The 21,426-nt window shown below is 43.5% G+C and overlaps 1 protein-coding gene across 1 annotated transcript in view; it reads left to right on the plus strand.

Annotated features, from left to right (window-relative positions):
• The first annotated feature begins 307 nt into the window (after positions 1-307).
• The window catches only part of LOC132400007 (large ribosomal subunit protein P1-like), a 36,685-nt gene continuing 15,566 nt past the window's right edge, over positions 308-21,426 (plus strand). Inside the window, exon 1 of the mRNA XM_059981051.1 lies at positions 308-416. Within this exon, the coding sequence (XP_059837034.1) occupies positions 345-416 (72 nt within the window). The 5' untranslated portion in view covers positions 308-344. The remainder of the gene's footprint in view (positions 417-21,426) is intronic.

Raw genomic sequence — 21,426 nt, forward strand, 5'->3', positions numbered from 1 at the left:
CTCTCTTGTACTGCTGCCATCAAGTAAATTTACTTTGAACAGAAGTTTTCACTGTACGGCATTCAAGTGACAATAATAAACAACTACCAGCAGAGACGCATGAATACCGGCTTTGTTCTGGACCCTGTTTAGAGAGAACTATGGACCATGACCAATCATTTTTTGTTGGCCCAACCTTCTCTCCCTGATCTGCAGTCCGATGCTCAAGTTGCCGCAGTTGCCCCGCAGAAGAGGGCGGCCATCCTGACTGACCCTCACAAAGAAGGCGGCTGGCGCCGCCCTGCGCACGCGCCGCTCTCTGGTGCCGCCCACTTTCGGTGCAGGTGGTTGCTGTGGTGAGCGTCATGGCCTCCGAAGCCGAGCTGGCCTGTATCTACAGCGCACTTATCCTGTACGATGACGACGTCGCCATTACCGTGAGTCTGGGCTCTGTCCCTGGTGGGAGGGAGCGACGCAATGTGAGAGTTAGTAAGCGCTGTACTGTGGCAGTGAGGGAGCTGTTCATGTCATTCCCTACCCCAGCTGTGAACCCCGGGGCTGCATGTAGGGTGTCCTGTCAGTATGTTGGTACCTTTGCCCCTTTCACTCCTTCAGCCTTTGGGCTCTCCACCACACTTTGTCCCTGAAGCAGTTAGCAATGGTAAGCTTGCAAAAGGCCGATACGAACCCAGGTGTTCTTCGGGTTTGTACCAAGTAGGGAAGGTTCTGAGCTGCAGAGTTGGGTTTTTTTCCCAAATGGAATTTATGACCTAAGGAACAATCTCATAGAGTTTTATTAACTGAGGTAAAGTTTATTGTCATCTGACTGTCATATATCCAACAAAACGACGTTCCTCTGGACCTTGGTGTACCCACAATACATGTATCACACACAGCACTTAAATATTACCACAAAAAAGTTAACAAATTATAATTCAAAGTGCATATGAAGTGTGCAGCACAGGTAATCAGTACAGTATACAACTCGGTGCCCTAGTAACAAGACCTCGGTGGTGACAAGGTATTCACTATTCTCAGAGCCTGAGCTGTTGCCCAGTCTGGCAGTTCTAGTCCGGATGCTCCTGTACCTCCTTCCTGACGGTAGAGGGTCACAGAGATTGTGGGATGGGTGGCAGGGATCCTCAACAATGCTTTTCATAATAAAAGTATAAAGGGTCCGAATCAGGTTTAATATCACTGGCATAAGTTGTGAAATTTGTTAACTTTGTGGCAGCAGTACAATGCAATAATGATAACAGAAAAACTGTGAGTTATTATAAGTATATATACATTAAGTAGTTAAGGACTATAAAAAACAGGAAATAAAAAAAATGAAATGGTGTTCATGGGTTCAACATCCTTGAGAAATCTGATGGCAGAGCAGGAAGAAGCTGTTTCTGAATCATTGTGTGCCTTCAGGTAACATTGAGAAGAGGGCCCGTCCTGTGTGTTGAGGTCCTTAATGATGGATGCCGCCTGTCTGAGGCACTGCTCCTTGAAGATAACCTAGAGGCTAGTACCCATGTTGGAGCTGGCTAATTTTACATCTCTCTGCAACTTGCTATGATCCTGTGTTGTACCTGCACCCCCCCCCCCCCATACCAGATGGTGATGCAGTCAGTTTGAATGTTCTCCATGGTGCATCTGTAGAAAGTTGTGAGTGTCTTTGGTGACATACCATATTTCCTCAAATTCTTAATGAAATATTGCCACTGTCTTGCCTTCTGTATAGCTGCAATGATGTGTTGAGTCAAGGTTAGGTCCTCAGTGATATTGACACCCAGGACTTGGAGGACTAATTGCGATAATATGCATTTGAAATACTTTCAAAATATGGCTAGCTCATAGAATCCTTCGGCCCAGAATATTGTGCTGTTTAATCCAAGATCAATGTAGTGCCTCCCTCCCACAGGCCCCTCTATTTCCATGTACCTATCTGAGAATCTCTTAAATGTCCCAAATGCATCTGCCTCTATCACCACCCCAACAGGTGTTCCGACCACTCCCTGTGAAGAAAAAAATACCTCTGGCATCCCCCCCCCATACTTAAAATAATGCCCCCTTGTATTATTTTCACCTTTGTTTCAACCTGGGAGAAAGGTTCTGGCTGTCGGTTCAATCAATGCCTCTTATCATCTTGTACACCTCAATCAAGTGATTCTCATTTTCCTTCACTCCAAAGAGAAAAGCCCTAGCTCGCTGAACCTTTCCTCATAAGACACCCTCCAATCCAGGCAGCATCTTGGTCAATCTCCTCTGTCCCCCTTTCTAAAGCTTCCACATCTTTCCTCTAATGAGGTGACCAGAACTGACCGCAATATTTCAAGTGTGGTGTCGCCAGAGTTTTATCAAGCTGCAACATTACCTTTCATCTCCTGACTAATGAAAGCTGACACCCCATACACTGCTTTAACCACTCAAACATTTTGCTTGCTAGCTTTATGGATGTGGGTACTAAGATCTGGTGACTGTGAAGAATCCTGCCATATTCCTGAACTCTGCCTTCAACTCATTACTTCATACTTTTCTGGATTGAACTTCATCTGCCACTTCTCAGCCCAGCTTTGCATCCAATCAATGCCCTGTTTCTATCCACAACACCACCAGCCTTTTGTGTTTTCTGCAAATGTAGTAACTTACCCTTCCACCACCTCATCTAAATCATTTTCCATTGAGAGGAGGGGAGATTCAAACCAGAAGACGTGAGTTGAGAGCTAAGGGGCAAAAGTTTAGGGGTAACATGAGGGGGAACTTCTGTACTCAGAGAGTGGTAGCTGTGTGGAATGAGCTTCCAGTAGAAGTGGTAGAGGCAGGTTCGATTTTGTCATTTAAAAAAACAAATTGGATAGGTATATGGACAGGAAAGGAATGGAGGGTTATGGGCCGAGTGCAGGTAGGTGACACTAGGTGAGAGTAAGCGTTCAGCACGGACTAGAAGGGCCAAGATGGCCTGTTTCCGTGCTGTAGTTGTTATACGGTTATATTTATGAAAATCACAAAAAGCAGGGGTCCCTGTGGAACACCACCAGTCACCAAGCTCCAGGCAAAATACTGGACATCTGTTACCACTCTCTGCCTCCTATGGGCAGGAAGTTCTAAATCCACACAGCCAAGGTTCCCTGGATCAGAAGCTTCCTGACTTTCAGTATGAGCCCACTTGGAGAACCTGGTCAAATGCCTGACTGAAATCCATTCACACCACATACACTGCTCTAGCTTCATCAGTTGTTCTGTCACTATCTACTACTTATTTCCATCAACTGATGTCTCTCAACTGCCCTTACTTGACTCCGCCTCATTCTCTTGCAAAGGGACTTTGGAGTCTTCATGTAGGACTCACTAATGGTTAGTTTGCAGGTTGAGTCTGTGGTGATGCAATGGTAGTGTCCATTTCAAGGAGACTAGATTATAAAAGCAAGGATGTGATGCTGAGGCTTTATCAGGCATTGGTCGGACTGCATTTGGAGTATTGTGAGCAGTTGTGGGTTCCTTTTGGGGCCCCTTAAATATGTGCTGGTATTGGAGAGGATCCAGAGCAAATTCACAAGTATGATTCCAGGAGTGAAAGGGTTAACATAGGAGGAGCATTTGATGTCCCTGGACCTGTATTCACTGGAGTTTAGAAGAATGGGGGGGGATTTCATTGAAATCTACCAAATATTGAAAGGCCTAGTTAGAGTGGATGCGGACAGGAGTCACAGACTCCAAATACAGGGAGGTCCATTTAGAGCAGAGAGGAGGAATTTCTTTAGCTCAAGTGTGATGAATCCATAGAATTCATTGCCACAGACCTCTATGGAACCCAAATCATTGAGTATATTTAAAGTGAAGGTTGATAGGTTCTTGATTAGTAAGGGCATCAAAGGTTACAAAGAGAAGGCAGGAGGATGGGGTTGAGAGAAATAATAAACCAGTATATATATCCTTGATGGTGGGTAGACAGATGCTGGTGATGTGTTGGGCAGGTTTGACTACCTGTTGTAGAGGCTTCCTGTCTGCTGCAGTGCAGTTTCCATATCATGCAGTGATGCAGCATGTTAGAATGCTTTCTACTGTGCATCTGTAAAATGACGTGAGTACAGATATGCATAGTCTAGCTGTCTTCAGCCTCCTCAGTAAGTAGAGGTATGGGTGAGAACAGGTGACAAAAGGAGGTAATTGAAGTTGAGGTACAGGCCCCTGTGAATGCTATAACAAAGTGTGTTGTGCAGGTCAGATTACTATTCAAATATCAAAGAGGTATTGAAAAGGAGCTGTTACTGAATCTGAAAGTGTGGGTCTTCAGGCTTCTGTATCTCCTGCCTGATGGTAGCTCTGAGAAGATGGCATGGTCCAGATAGTGGAGATCTTTGCTGGATACACAAACACACTTCCAGTAAGATGACAGCACACTCAGACATAGTGACTTCTATGGGGCCAACCAAAAGTGTTATTGTCTTTTTTAACGTATTTTTTTACGATCACAGGACCCTGCTGGATGTTAAGAACTGAAAAAATTGCAGGTCAACCCATTAGTGAGTTGCTTATTGGCAGAGAAACTGAAGGAGTTGGACTTGGTGTGGATTGTGATCATAAGACCATGTTGGACATTGTTGATGTGAAACGCTGCAAGTTCAATTCACTGGTTTTGGCAAACAGTGAGGTGGACAGCAAGGGACGTGCGTGGCCTCAGTCGCAGAGAGGACTAGGCCTCAAGCTGTGGTGTTGCCTGTTTGCAGTCGTCCAGAGGAGTTGTTGCATTCTGCTGGAGTGCCAAGGTCGATGTGACGTGGTATACATGCTGGGGTCGATGCTGCCCTCTACTGTTTGGTTAGCAGTGGACTACTGCAACTTTCTTGGACTCAGGGATTTGGACTATTTCTTTTTGTGTGTGATTGTATTTTCCTGTTGTCTCATGTGGTATATGTGCCTGCAGCTGTGTATGACTGTTGGTACTGTGTTTTGCTCCTTCGCCTGGGAGTAATGCTGTTTCATTTGGCTGTATTCATGTATGATTGAATGACAGTTAAATTTGAACAAGAGACTTTGCAGATGCTGGAAATTCAGAGCATCACACACAAAATGCTGGAGGAACTCAGCAGGTCAGGGAGCACCTATGGAAATAAACAGTCGATGTTATGGGCCAAAACCTTTCACCAGGACTTGTGAATTCTGAAGACTCCCGATGAAAGGTCTCTGCATGTAACATCGACTGATGAAGGTTGTTAGCACCTTGTAGATGTTGTCAATGAAGGGGAGGGCTGTGTCCACTACTCCCTGCAGCCTCCTGTATTCTGGTGCTTTGGAATTGCCGTACCAGGTCATGATGCAACTAGGCAGGATCCTTTCAATGGGGCATCTGTAAAAGTTTGTCAGAGTGTTTGGTAATATGGCAAACTTCCCTCAGCTTCTGAGAGACGAGAGGCACAGGTACATCTTCTCTATGGTTGCATCCATGTGCTGAGTCCAGGACAGTTTACCTGAGATGAGAACTGGCAGGTAGTCTCCCAACTTTCCCTTTCTGAAGTCACAAATTAGTTCTTTGATTTTGTTGATGCTACCATCGTCTCAAAACTAATCAATAAGCTCCAAGACCTTGGCCTCAATACCACCGTGTACAACTGACTCTTCGATTTCCTCACTTGTCAATTTGGATTGGCAACATGTCCTCCACAATCTCCCTCAGCACAGGTGCACCACACGGCTGTGTGCTTAGCCCCCAGCTCTACTCACTTTACACTTATGACTATGAGGTTAAGCACAGCTCCAGTGCCATACTCAAGTTTGCTGCCATAGGCCAAATCAGTGACAAATCAGCATTTAGGAGAGACATTTCAAAGTAAATTTATTATTAAAGTAGTTATGTTACCTTTTCCAACCCTGAGGTTCACTGGCTAAATGGTGCCACACCAACAAGCTCTCACTCAATGTCAGCAAGACCAAAATGCTGATTATTGACTCCAGGAAGAGGAAACAGACAGACAGACATACTTTATTGATCCCGAGGGAAATTGGGTTTCGTTACAGATGCACCAACCAAGAGTAGTGAAGAAATATAGCAATATAAAACCATAAATAATTAATAATAATAAGTAAATTATGCCAAGTGGAAATAAGTCCAGGACCAGCCTATTGGCTCAGGGTGTCTGACACTCCAAGGGAGGAGTTGTAAAGTTTGATGGCCACAGGCAGGAATGACTTCCTATGACACTCAGTGTTGCATCTCGGTGGAATGAGTCTCTGGCTGAACGTACTCCTGTGCCTAACCAGTACATTATGGAGTGGATGGGTGACATTGTCCAAGATGGCATGCAACTTGGACAGCATCCTCTTTTCAGACACCACTGTCAGAGAGTCCAGTTCCACCCCCACAATGTCACTGGCCTTACGAATGAGTTTGTTGATTCTGTTGTTGTCTGCTACCCTCAGCCTGCTGCCCCAGCACACAACAGCAAACGTGATAGCACTGGCCACCACAGACTCGTAGAACATCCTCAGCATTGTCTAGCAGATGTCAAAGGACCTCAGTCTCCTCAGGAAGTAGAGACGGCTCTGACCCTTCTTGTAGACAGCCTCAGTGTTCTTTGACCAGTCCAGTTTATTGTCCATTCGTATCCCCAGGTATTTGTAATCCTCCACCGTGTCCACACTGACCCCTGGATGGAAACAGGTCACCGGTGCCTTAGCCCTCCTCAGGTCCACCACCAGCTCCTTAGTCTTTTTCACATTAAGCTGCAGATGACTCTGCTCACACCATACGACAAAGTTTTCCACCATAGCCTTGTACTCCGTCTCATCTCCCTTGCTGATGCATTCAACTATGGCAGAGTCATCAGAAAACAGAAACCATACTCATTGGAGGATCAGAGGTGGAGAGGGTCAGCAGTTTTAAGTTCCTTGGTGTTATAATTTCAGTGGATCTGTCCTGAGTTCAGTTCATTAATTGCTATTACAAGGAAAGCACAACAGTGCCACTACTTTCTAGAAGTTTGTGAAGATTTGGCATGACATCTTTTGACAAACTTCTACAGATGCATAGTGGAGAGTACGCTGACTGGTTACAAGAAGTGGATACAGCCCAATCCATCACAGATAATGTGCTCACCACCACTGAGCACATCTCTATGGAATGCTGTTTCTGGAAAGCTGCACTCATCATTAAGACCATAAGACATAGGAGCAGAATTGGGCCATTCAGTCCATCAAGTCTGCTCCACCATTCCATCATGGCTGATCCCAGATCCCACTCAGCCCCATATACCTGCCTTCTTGCCATATCCTCTTGATACTCTGACAGATCAGGAAACTATCAACCTCCGCCTTAAATATACTCACAGACTTGGCCTCAACCTCAGTTTGTTGCAGAGTATTCCACAGATTCACCACTCACTAAAAAAAATTCCTCCATTCCTATGTTCTAAAAGGTAAATTTGAGGCTGTTCCTCTAGTTCTGGATACCTCAACCATAGGAAACATCCATCTTATCTAGTCCTTTCAACTCCTTTGTCCACCCTGCTTGTTACTTTCCTGTCAGGCAAGATTTCCATTTACAGAAACCATTTACAGAAACAGAGACTTATCATTAGTCTCCAAGTACTCCAAAGCCTCATTCTTAGTTTAAAAACTCTACACTTTCCCAACCTCTGAGGTTAGGTTAACTGGCCTATAATTTCCTTTCTTTTGCCTTCCTCCTTTCTTAAAGAGTGGAGTGACATTTGCAATCTTCCAGTACTCTGGGGTCATGCCAGAATCAAGTGATTCTTGAAAGATCATGACCAATGCATCCATTATCTCTTCAGCAAACTCTCTCAGGACTCTGGGATGTAGTCCATCTGGTCCAGGTGACTTATCCACCTGAAAACCTTCGAGTTTGCCAAGTATTTTTTTTTTTTGTAATAGCATTGGCACTCACTCTTGCCCCCTGACACTCATGGACTTCTGGCACACTGCTATTGTCTTCCACAATGAAGACTGATGCAAAGTACTCATTAAGCTCATCTGCTATTTCTTTGTCTCCCATTACTATCTCACCAGCATCATTTTACAGTGGTCCAATATCAACTCTCATCTCCCTTTTACTCTTTTTATAACTGAAAAAATATTTCATATCCTACTTTATATTATTGGATAGTTTGCCCTCATATTTCATCTTTTCCCTTATAGCTTTTTAGTTGTCTTTTGTTGGATTTTAAAAGTTTCCCAATCATTAAACTATCCACTCATTTTTGCTACCTTATATGCCCTTTTCTTGGCTTTTTTGCAGTCTTCAACTTGCTTTGTCAGCCACTGTTGCCTACACCTGCTATTTGAGAACAACTTCTGTGGGACATATCTATCCTGTGCCTTGTGAATTATTCCCTGAAACTTCAGCCATCTCTGCTCGACAATCATCCCCACCAGTATCCTCCTCCAATCCACCTGGGGCAGGTCCTCTCTCATGCCTCTGTAATTTCCTTTATTCCATTGCAATACTACTGCATGTGAGTTATGCTTCTCCCTCTCAAATCGCAGTATGAATTTGATCATATTATGATCATTGTCTCTTAAGGTTCCTTTACATTAAGCTCCCTAATGAGATCTGGATTATTACACAACACTCAATCTAAGATAGCCTTTCCCCAAATAGGCTCAAACTGCTCTAAAAGGCCATCTTGCAGGCATTCAACAAATTCCCTCTCTTGCACTCCGACACCAACCTGATTTTCCCAGTCCCCTTGCATATTGTTCATAGACTTCAGTTCAGCATTCAACACAATCATCCCTCAGAAACTGATTGGAAAGCTGAGCCTACTGGGCCTGAACACCTCCCTCTGCAACTGGATCCTAGACTTCCTGACTGAGAGATCTCAGTCAGTCTGGATTGGGAGCAGCATCTCCAACACCATCACACTGAGCACAGGGGCTCCCCAGGGTTGCGTGCTCAGTCCATTGCTGTTCACTCTGCTGACCCATGACTGTGCTGCAACACACAGCTCGATCCACATCATCAAGTTCATAGAAACATAGAAAATAGGTGCAGGAGTAGGCCATTTGGCCCTTCGTGCCTGCACCGCCATTCAGTATGATCATGGCTGATCATCCAACTCAGAACCCTGTACCTGCTTTCTCTCCATACCCCCGATCCCTTTAGCCACAAGGGCCATATCTAACTTCCTCTTAAATATAGCCAATGAACCAGCCTCAAATGTTTCCTGTGGCAGAGAATTCCACAGATTCACCACTCTCTGTGTGAAGAAGTTTTTCCTCATCTTGGTCCTAAAAGGCTTCTCCTTTATCCTTAAACTGTGACCCCTCGTTCTGGACTTCCCCAACATCGGAAACAATCTTCCTGCATCTAGCCTGTCCAAACCCTTTAGAATTTTATATGTTTCAATCAGATCCCCCTTCAGTCTTCTAAATTCCAGTGAGTATAAGCCTAGTCGATCTAGTCTTTCTTCATATGAAAGTGTTGTCATCCCAGGAATCAATCTGGTGAACCTTCTTTGTACTCCCTCTATGGCAAGAATGTCTTTCCTCAGATTAGGGGACCAAAACTGCACACAATACTCTAGGTGCGATCTCACCAAAGTCTTGTACAACTGCAGTAGAAACTCCCTTCGCCGATGACATGACCGTGGTGGGTCTCATCAGCAAGAACGACGAGTCAGCTTACAGAGAGGGGGTGCAGCAGCTAACGGACTGGTGCAGAGCCAACAACCTGTCTCTGAATATGAACGAAACAAAAGAGATGGTTGTTGACTTCAGGAGGGCACGGATCGACCACTCCTCACTGAACATTGACGACTCCTCGGTAGAGATTGTTAAGTGCACCAAATTTCTTGGTGTTCATGTGGTGGAGAATCTCACCTGGTCCCTCAACAGCAGCTCCATAGCAAAGGAAGCCCAGCAGTGTCTCTACTTTCTGCAAAGGCTGAGGAAAGTCCATCTCCCACCCCCCATCCTCATCACATTCTACAGGGGTTGTATCGAGAGCATCCCAACCAGCTGCATCACTGCCTGGTTCGGAAATTGCACCATCTCGGATCGCAAGACCCTTCAGCAGATAGTGAGGTCAGTTGAAAAGATCATTAGGGTCTCTCTTCCCACCATTACGGACATTTACACTACACAATGCATCTGTAAAGCAAACATCATTATGAAAGACCCCATGCACCCCTCATACAAACTCTACTCCCTCCTGCCATCTGGGAAAAGGCATCGAAGCATTCAGGCTCTCACAACCAGACTATGTAACAGTTTCTTCCCCCAAGCTATCAGACTCTTCAATACCCAGAGCCTGGACTGACACCTTGCTACCCTATTGTCCTGTTTATTATTTATTGTAATGCCTGCACTGTTTTGTGCACTTTATGCGGTCCTGGGTAGGTCTGTAGTCTAGTGTAGTTTTTTTCTGTGTAGTTTTTTACATAGTTCAGTCGAGTTTTTGTACTGTCATGTAATACCTGAAAAACGTCTCATTTTTACTATGTACTGTACCAGCAGTTATGGTCGAAATGACAATAAAAGTGACTTGACTTGAATTGCATATGGAAGATCCGCCATTATAATTGTGACATTACTCTTATTACATGCCTTTTCCAGTTCCCTTTGCAATCTCAATCCCACATCTTGGCTACCTATTCCCATAATGCCATTTTTACTCTTGCAGTTTCTTAACTCCACTCACAAAGATTCAACATTCTCTGACCCTATGTCACCTGTTTCTAAAGATGTAATTCCATCTCTTATCAACAGAGCCACAACACCACCTATGTCTTCCTGCCTGTCCTTTCAATACAAAGTACATCCTTTGATGTTAAGTTCCCAACTATGGCCTTCTTTCAGCCATGACTCAGTGATGCCCGAAATGTCATACCGACCAATCTCTAGCTGCACCACAAGTTCATCCACCTTATTCAGAATGCTACACACAATTTAAATACACCACCTTCAGTCCTGCAATCTTCGCCCTTTTGAATTTTGCCTCTGTGGTACAACTTAACTCTTTGCTCTGTCTGCATTTGAACCCAGTCATTGGCTTGTCCTTCCTTACATTCATGTTACACCCATTATCAACTTGTAAACCTGCTGGCTCATCCTCAGCTCTATCATCCTGGTTCCCATTCCCCTGCCATATTAGTCTAAACCACTCCCAACAGCTCTTGTAAACCTGCCCGCAAGGATATTGGTCCCCCTCGAATTCAAGAGCAACCTGTCCCCTTTGTATTTCTGCCCAATGAAGCAGTGGAAGCTACCTCAGTAAGTATATTTAAGACAAGGTTGGATAGATTTTTGCATGGTAGGGGAGTTAAGGGTTATGGGGAAAAGGCTGGAAGGTGGAACTGAGTCCATGGCCAGATTCAGCCATGATCTTATTGAATGGCGTAGCAGGCTTGATGGGCCAGATGGCCGACTCCTGCTCCCATTTCATATGTTCGTATGTATTTATCAGACTTGCCCCAGAACAGGTCCCAATTATCCACAAATCTGAATTCCTACCCCCGCTCCAATTCTTCAGCCACACATTTATCTACTGCTCCATTCTATTCCTATCCTTACTGTTGCGTGGCACAGGCAGCAATCCCGAGATTACTACCTTTTGAGGTTCTGCTTCACAGCTACCTTCCTAACTCCCTGCGTTCTTTTTTCAGGACCTCCTTCCTTTTTCTACCTATGTCATTGGTAACAATAGTACCATGACCTTTGGCTGCTCAACCTCTCTTTTCAGAATATTGTGGACGAGGCACCTGATAGGCAAACTACCATTGGGTTTCTTTTTCGTGTCCACACAATTGCCTCTATAGTTGTCCCCCTCACACTATTACTGCTGCCATCTTCAGTTCCCTACCCTTCTGAGGCCCAGGGCCAGATTCAGTTCCAGAGACACAGCCACTGTTGCTTCCCCCAGGTAGATCATCTCCCCACCCCCCCCCCCCCAACAGTACTCAAAATGGAGTACCTTCTGCTGAGGGGGACAGCCACAAGGATGCTCTTCACTATCTGGCGTTCTCACATTCTCTCTCCTGACAGTCACACATTTATCTGTCTCCTGTAGCCTTGGAGTGACTACCTCCCTGTAGCTCCTGCCTCTCACCTCTTCACTTTCCCTAACAAGCTGAAGGTCATCGAGCTGCATCTCAATGCACCTAGTGCAGATGTGGCCATCGGGGAGGCAGGTTGACTCCTGGAAATCCCACATTTGACACTCAGAACAGAACACTGGTCCTGTAGACATATCCCCTATTTTCTCAAGAGTTAATTCAGAAAAAAGAATTAAGAAATAAGGAGTGAGTGTACCTCTTACTTTGCCTCCGCCTTTTCTTGCCAAAGCCTAACCACACTGACTCAGACCGCTCCCATGGAGACTGAGTTTTTAAAGCTCTTCACCAGACTTGCACAGCAATGCTTCTATTGTGTCTGTGCAGCACTCCAAGCAATGACCATCCAGGTCATGCCCTTTTCTCACTGCTGCCACCAGGAAGAAGGTACAGGAGCCTCAGGACCCACATCACCAGGTTCAGGAACAGTTATTACCCCTCAACCATCAGGCTCTCAAAGGGGATAACTACACTCAAATTCACTTGCCCTATCACTGAACTGTTCCCAACACCTTCAAGGACCTGTCATCTTCAATACTTATTGCTTATTTATTTATTATTAACTTATTCTGGTTTTATATTTTGTTCTCTTTTGCACATTAGTTATCCATTTTGTTGTGTGTGGTCTTTCATTGTAATTTTTTATAGTTACTGTGAATGCTGACAAGAAGATGCATCTCAGGGTGGTGTTTGGTAACATACATGTACTTTAATAATAAATTTACTTTGAACTTTGAAGTTCAGCGTGAAATTGTCATTGCAGCACCACAGAGCTGGGTGGATCTGTCTCACTCGTGTGTGCTGACTCATCATTAACCATGATTCTACTAGTTACAGTGACATTGTGGATAGTATTGGAGTTGTGCTCAGCCATACAGTTATGGGTGTAAGAAGAGTAGAGCAGTGTTCTGACCACTTAGACTTGAGGTGCACCTGTGTTGTTGGTCAGTGAGAAATGTTTATTGTATCTATATTGACTGAAGTCTGTCTTAAGGAAGTCAAGGATCCAACTGCAGTTAAAATATGTGAATATGTAGCTGCCTGGATTGGAGCCGGTATGGGTCAGCCATGGTGGAGTGAGGAGAAGATGACTTGGCGTACAAGACAGTAGCAATTGTTATAACTGCATTGTCTGAAATACAACTTCTCTCTGTCTCTGCTGGGTGCCAGTGGACAAGGTGTGAGACGCACTTGGCAGAAGTAAGAATCAGAAATAGAATCAGGTTCACTATCACCAGCATATGCATGTCATGAAATTCAATGTTTGGTGACAGTAGAACAATGCAATACATTTAAAAACCTATAAATTATCATAAGGACTATATTAAAAATTAAATAGTGCAAAAAGAGAGCAAAAATTGTGAGGTAGTGTTCATGGGTGGGTTCATTATCTGTTCAGCAACCAGAAATCTAATGGCAGGGGGGAAGACGTGGAGTGTGAGCCTTCAGGGTCCTGTATCCCCTCTTTATTGTTTTTGGAGATACAGCGTGGAATCGAACCTTCCAGTCCTTTGAGCTACCCCACCCAGTGACCACCAATTTAATCCTAGCCTAATCATGGGACAATTTACAATGACCAACTAGTACATCTTTGGACAGTAGGAGAAAACCAGAGCAGCCTTTGCCTTCCATGGGGAGGATATACAGATTCTTAACAAATGATGTCGGAATTGAACTCTGAATTCTGACGCCCTGAGCTGCAATAGTGTTGTGCTAACCACTACGCTACCATGGTGCCCACAATGGTAGTACTGTAATAAGAAGAGAGCATGTCCGGGGTGTTAGGGGATCCTTAATCATGGATACTTCCTTTTTGAGGAGTTGCATTTTGAAGAGGTCCTCGATGCTGGGGATGCTAGTGCCCATGAATTTACAACTTTCTTCAGCTTTTTTCCAATCCTGTGTCACGACCCCTCCATACCAGATGGTGATGCAACCAGTTAGAATGCTCTTCACAGTACACCTATAGAAATTTGCTAGAGGTGACATACCAAATTTTCTCAAGCTCCGAATTAAATATAGCTGCTGTCATGCCTTCTTAATAGCATCGATATGGGCCAAGGACAGATATTCAGAGATGTTGACACCAAAGAACTTGAAACCGCTCACTCTTTCCACTCCTGATCCCTCAATGAGGACTGCTGTGTGTTCCCTCGACTTCCCCTTCCTGAATTCCTTGGTCTAACTGGTGTTGAGTGCAAGGTTGTTGCTGGAACATCACTCAACCAGTCGATCTATATGAGTGGGCTGGCTTTCTTCCCAGCTGATGGACTTGGCACTCCTTCCTGGTTCTTCATGTTCTTGGCTGAATCCCTGCCCTGGAGTAATTTGATTGAGTATCGACTAACAAGATAGAAGGCAAGAACTGTGGCATGGTCACATTTTAAAAATTGCTGAATTAATACAGGGAGCAGTTGAATGTAATTTATAATGATTAGGGTTAATTCAGACAAATTGATAAATTCAAAATATACAACTTGTGAGCTAGAATCAGCAAATAAGGTATTACTCAAGAATAATTGAATAAGCAAGAGATAAAAATTATAAAAGTACAAGGTAAAATTTATTATCAGACTCTGTATGTCATCACCTCCTTGCAGGTGTTTACAGAAAAATAAAGAAATACAGTAGAATTTACCAGAAAAAAAATCTATACATTAACAAAGACTGGCAAGCAAACAAAGTGCAAAAGAAGGGTTAGGGTTATTAGGGTTCAACCCTAACCCTAACCCTAATTGTGCAACTTTTATAAATAATACTGAGAGCATGAATTGTACAGAGTCTTGAAAGTGAGTTTATAAGTTGTGGAGTCATTTCATTGTTGAGGTGAGTGAAGTTATCCATGCCAGTTCAGGAGCCTGATGTTTATAGGGTAGTAACTGTTCCTGAACCTGGCAGTGTGATGCCAGTAGTGAGAATAGAGCATGGCCTGAATGGAGAGTGTTTTTGATGGATGGCTTGTGTTCAGTAGTGGGGAAGGCTTTGCCAGAGATGGCCTGACAGGTCTCAAAGCAGATACTGGTTCTGGAATGGCCGTTCATGGACTGGGAGATCAGGGAGCACACAGCAGGAAATTCAGCTTCTGCAGAGCCAAAAATTTTTTCGGTGGGATATTCACAAGGAGGGAATTGTTTTGGATCTAGAGAGAGGAGTTTCCTAGAGTTTTCTGCCCTGTGGTGTACAAGGGCTGTGAACTGTAAAGCAAAAATAAACTGAAAGCCAGACCTAGTGGGAACAGTAGCTGGTGAAACTTTATTCTTTTGAACATTTAAGTCTAAGTAATGTATTATCAAATTATGATTATGTCACTATACACTACCCTGAGATTCATTTTCTTGTAGGCATTTACAGGGCTTCTATACCACCCTCTATAACTGGATCCTCGACTTCCTAACCAGAACATCACAATCTGTGCGGATTGGTGATAACATATTCTCCTCACTGACGATCAACACTGATGGACCTCGGGTGTGTGCTTAGCCCACTGCTCTACTCTCTGTATATACATGACTGTGCGGCTAGGCATAGCTCAAATACCATCTATAAATTTGCAGATGATACAACCATTGTTGGTAGAATCTCAGGTAGTGATGAGAGGGTGTAATGGAGTGAGGTATGCCAACTAGTGGAGTGGTGCCACAGCAACGACTTGGTACTCAATCTCAGTAAGATGGAAGAGCTGATTGTGGACTTCAGGAAGGGTAAAACAATGGAACATGCAGCAATCCTCATATAGGGATCAGAAGTGGAGAGAGTGAGCAGTTTCAAGTTCCTGGGTGTCAAGATCTCTGGGGATCTAATCTGGTCCCAACATATCGATGTAATTATAAAGAAGGCAAGACAGTGGCCTTTGGACTTTAGGACTTTGAAGAGATTTGGCATATCAGCAAATACTCAAAAACTTCTGTAGATGTACTATCTGGTATGGGGGGGACTACTGCACAGGACCAAAAGAATCTGCAGGGAGTTATGAATGTAGTCAGCTTGGGTACTAGCCAGCAAAGTACACAGGAAATCTTCAGGGAGCGATGTCTCAGAAAGGCAGTGCCCATTATTAAGGACCTTCAGCACTCAGGGTTTACTTTTCTTTTTTCAACCTTTTCTCATGGTTACCAACAGGTAAGAGGTACAGAAGACTGAAGACACACACTCAGTGATTCAGGAACAGCTCCTTCCCCTTTGCCATCCAATTCCTAAATGGATATTGAACCCTTGGACACTAACTCACTTTTTTTAATATATAGTATTTCTGATTTTTGCATGTTTTAATCTATTCAATATACGTATACTGTAATTGATTTACTTTATTATTATATTTTATTTTTTTCTCTTCTGTATTATGTATTGCATTGAACTGCTGCTGCTAAATTAACAAATTTCATGTCACAGGCCGGTGATAATAAACCTGATTCTGAAAAATAAAGAAATACAATAGAATTTATGAAAAAATATATGTAACAAGCAATGAATGTGCAAAAGAAGACAAATCATGCAAATAACCCATACAAACATTTATTTATTTATTGGCATAGAGCAGGGAATAGGCCCTCCTGGGCTCTCGAGCCATGATGCCCAGCAAACCCCCAATTTAACCTTAGCCTAATCATGGGGCAATTTACGTGACCAATTAACCTACCAACCCGTACATCTTTGCACTGTGGGAGGAAATCAGAACACCCAGAGGAAACCCACACAGTCACAGAGTGAACATACAGACTCCTTGTACAGGCAGCTGTGTGAATTAAACCTGGGTCACTGGTACAAAAAAGCATTGTGATAACCACCACACTACCATGCCGCATACTGAGACCATGCGTTGCAGACTCCTTGAACATTGTATAGAGGTTGTGGAATCAGTTCGGAGTTGTGTTGAGAGAAGTTAGCCTGATAGTTGTAGGGTGATAACTGTTCCTGAACTTGGTATTGTGGAACCTAAGCCTCCGGTACCTCCTGCCGTATGGTAGTAGCAAGAAGAGTGCATGGGGGTCTTTGATAATGGAAGCTGCTTTCTTGAGGCAAACTGATTACCTAACAATGTATTTGTTATTATTGGAATGCTGAATATTAGTGCATTATTAACAAAAATTAATAATTTTCTCATCAGTGTTCATCCTGGCAAATGTGTGAGATTACAGTAACTGGTCCTTGTAGGAAGGGGTTTCCGCGATGATTGCATTGTTAGATATTGGATACTAAAGATGCATAATTGAGCACATACATAGGATCTGGATAAGAGAAACCAGCAGTAATGAGACTTGGGAATTTAGGATCAGCTCAATTAGAGTGGCCTCACCAATGGTACACCGTCTCGAATTTGACTCCTTTCAGTGCATTGGCTGAAGATCTTCTGAGGTCACTATCAGAGTTTTATTACCATTCACCTAGTTGCTTCCAGTTACTGGTGGCCCAGATGCCCCTCACTTCTTCCACCACCACCGCCCAATCACTAGCGTCAACCCTATCCCCAGTACCATGGAAGACGGGCAGACGTTACCAGCTAACTAACCCTTAGTGTATTGCCCAAGTTCCAGCTCCTTGATATGTTGGAGAACCGGAAATTTCTATTTCATTGCAGTTTGTCTACCATCACAACAGGTGCATAGCAAGTGCCATCTCTTTGACTCTTCATTCAATTCTGGAACATCTAGACAGCAAAAGTGCATATATCAGGATGCTCTTCATTGACTACAGCTTGGCATTTAATACTATCTTCCTCTCAAAATTCATCAATAGGGTTCAAGCCCTAAGCCTCAATACCTCATTGTGCAATTCTGCGATTTCCTCATCTGCAGACTCCAGTGACTTTGAATTGGCAACAACGTCTCCTCCACAATCTCCATCAGTATTACTGTCATTGGCCAAATCGAAGGTGGTGACGATTCAGCATGTAGGAGGGAGATTGAAAATCTGGCTTGGGTGGTGCTATACAACTACAAACTCTTACGCCAAGGAGATGATTATTGACTTCAGCAGGAGGAAACTAGAGGTTCGTGAGCCAGTCTTCATCGGAGGATCAGAGATGGAGAGGGTCAGCAGTTTTAAACTCCTCAGTGTTACCAGTTCAGAGGATCTGTCCTGGGTCTAGCGTATAAGTACCATTATGAGAAAAGCATGGCAGCACCTCTACTTTCTTAAAAGTTTGTGAAGATTAGGTATGTCATCTAAAACTTTCATACCAACTTCAATAGATGTGTGATGGAGAGTATAGTATCTTGGTTGAATCATAGCCTGGTATAGAAATCCCAATGTCCTTGAATGGAAAAATAATGAATATGGCCCAATCCATTGTGGGTAAAGCCCTCCCAATCATTGAGCACATCTGTATGAAATGTTGTTGCAGAAAACAGCATTCATCATTAAGGACTGCCATCATCCAGGCCCTGCTCTCTTCTTGCAGCTGCCGTCAAGGAGGTAGCTGGTGTAGAAGACTCGACTTGCACCACCAGGTTCGGGAGCAGTTATTACACCTTAATCATCAGGCTCTTGAACCAGAGGGAATAACTTCACTTATCCCATTACTGAATTGTTCCCACACCCCATGAATTCACCTTCAAGGACTCTTCATCTCATGTTCTCGATATTTATTGTCCTGCTGAAAGGTTTCAGCCTGAAATGTTGACTGTACTCTTTTGCATAGATACTGCCTGGCCTGCTGAGTTCCTCCAGCATTTTGTATGTGTTGCTTGGATTTCCAGCATTTGCAGATTTTTCTCCTGTTTATTATTTTATTTTTTAATTTATTTTTATATTGCACAAATTGTTTTGCAAATTAGATATTGGGTGCAGTAACTTCATTGATTCTATTGTGTTCCTTGTATTTACAGGAAGAAAATGAATCTCAGGTTTGTATATGGCAACAATGTGTACTCTGATAATAAATTTACTTTGAAGAGTAACAGCTCAGGTTTATTCTGAAGGGCTGCAGCATACAAGGGAAGAAATAGAAAATATGTCCCTATTCCTGTAGCGTCTTCCATGAAATTAAAACATCCCAAAACCTCAAGCAGATTTCTACAGATATACTGTGGTGAGCATTCTGACTGGCTGCATCACTATCTGGTAATGAAGATTCCAATGCACAGAATCGAAAAAAGCTGCAGGAAGTTGTAAACTCAGCCACTAGCCTCCATAGCATCAAGGGCACCTTCAATAGATTATGCCTCAGAAAAGGTGGCATCCATCATTAAGACCATCACCCAGCAAATGCCCTTTTCTCATTACTACCATCAAGGAAGACACACACTCAACGTTTCAGGAACTGCTTCTTCCCCTCCACCATCATATTTCTGAATGGTCCATGAACACTACTTAAATATTTTTACTCCCTTTTTGCACTGCTTGTTCATTTTTTATACATTTGTCATTGTAGCATATTGTTTATTTTGTGTCTTAAACTGTATTAACTGCCAGAAAACAACAAATTCCGCGTGTCAGTGATTCTGATTTGATCAAATGCTCCCTGTAATACCTGGCATTTTTCAACAGGAAGTAGACAAAGTTAGGGGATTTACTGGAGCGTTGTGTCAAAGGGCCAGCCCACACTCAAAGTCCTCTCCTGCTGTCAGTTTATTTCATCGCACAAAGAAACCATGGATACCCTGGAATAAATTACCAGGATTCCACTGCATTTGCTGCTGCTTCCTGAAATTCCATTTCCTGCCAAACAACTTTTCTCTCCAATTGTTCACTGACTGGTCTTGGCCATGGAACCACTCATTCCTGCACCATTAGGTCGATGTTCCCTCCTTCTCTCCCTTCCTCATTCCATCCCTCCCTTGGTGTTGTCAACTAGATTACACGCTAGGGCCAAACCTGTTACAGCTTAGAAGGCACCTTGGGAATGCAGTTACTTTGTAATGTTGTAAATACAGCAACAAATTTGCTTATAACATATAACTATATAACAATCACAGCACGGAAACAGGCCATCTCGGCCCTCCTAGTCTGTGCCGAACTCTTAATCTCACCTAGTCCCACCTACCTGCACTCAGCCCATAACCCTCCACTCCTTTCCTGTCCATATACCTATAATTGCAACTGCAATAATAGCCAGATAATCTGCTTTAGTGATTTTAGCTGAATGATCTAACTCCTCTGCCCTTCTTCAAGCAGTGCATCTGACGTGTTTGAAAGGGTGGGTGAAGATCTGGGGCAGCATCTCACCAGAAGATGCCTCTGACAGCGTGCCACTCCCTCAACGTCTGGATCAGTGTTTGTGGTCAAAACTCAGTCACAGGATTTGAACCCATGATCTTCTGACAAGAACTGCACCTGACATTTATTGCAGAGGCTGAAGAGATAAAGCCCTATGTTAGAGCAGTCACGTACTCCCCTCGGTGCACGTTCACTGGGCTCTGAACACAGTGAGACAACCGTGCATCCATCATAGATGTGTGGATTCCAATTAGTGCTGACAGAGGGAGAATTGGAAGTGATGTGTGAAGGTTCAGCAGCTCTCAAAGTATTGGGCCTTAGCAGAAAGGTCTGCATGTGAAATTTATAATGTATTTTGAGAACAGTTCTCAGCAGCCTTGGCTTGTCTTTGCTGGATCCTTTCAAATATTCATAACATGCCTGCTGTCCAAAGTGCTCTTGGTTCCCTTTAACCTACTGTCTGTCAGACGTATGCCTCTGACTACACAAAGCAGACCTTTGCATGAGCAATGAGATGATAAGGGTTTAATAAACAGAAATGTGTACATCAAAGCGCACCACTTGTATCAACAACCAACACAGTCCAAGGAGGTGTTCAGGACAGCCCGCAAGTGTTGCCTTGCTCCCTATGTGTCGCCAACATAGCATGCCCACAGCTCACAAACTAACCTGTACATCTTTGCAATGTGGGAGGAAACTTGAGTACCCAGAGGAAGTCCACACAGTCACAGGGAGAACATACAAGCTTCTTACAGTGTCGGGAATTAAATCCTAATTACAGGTGAAGAATATTGCACCAACCGCTATGTTACCATGACACCCACTAATAGTAATAATGAAGGAAGTAATCAGCGATCAAATGCAAAGATGTAGAAATAGGATGAGAAGTCAGTTGTTTAGTACCTTGAGCAGATTCATAGTCATAGAGAAGTACAGCACAGAAACATCTTATGGTCAAGATAGCACAATGCAGGTGCAATGAAGAGCTTACTTGAAGTAGCATCACAGACCCATTCAAAGTTAACTTATTATCAAAGTACAAATATGTCACCATATGTAACCCTGAAATTCATTCTCATGTGGGTATTCACAGTAAATATAAAGAAATACAATAGAATTAATGAAAGAGTGCACACAACAGGATGGACAAACAACCGATGTGGAAAAGACAACACTATGTAAATGGAAAATGAGGAAAAAAGCCAAAATAATAATAATTAATAAATTAGAAATAAAT

Source organism: Hypanus sabinus, chromosome 9, assembly GCF_030144855.1.
Source record: "Hypanus sabinus isolate sHypSab1 chromosome 9, sHypSab1.hap1, whole genome shotgun sequence".
In the NCBI taxonomy this organism is placed as follows: domain Eukaryota; kingdom Metazoa; phylum Chordata; class Chondrichthyes; order Myliobatiformes; family Dasyatidae; genus Hypanus; species Hypanus sabinus.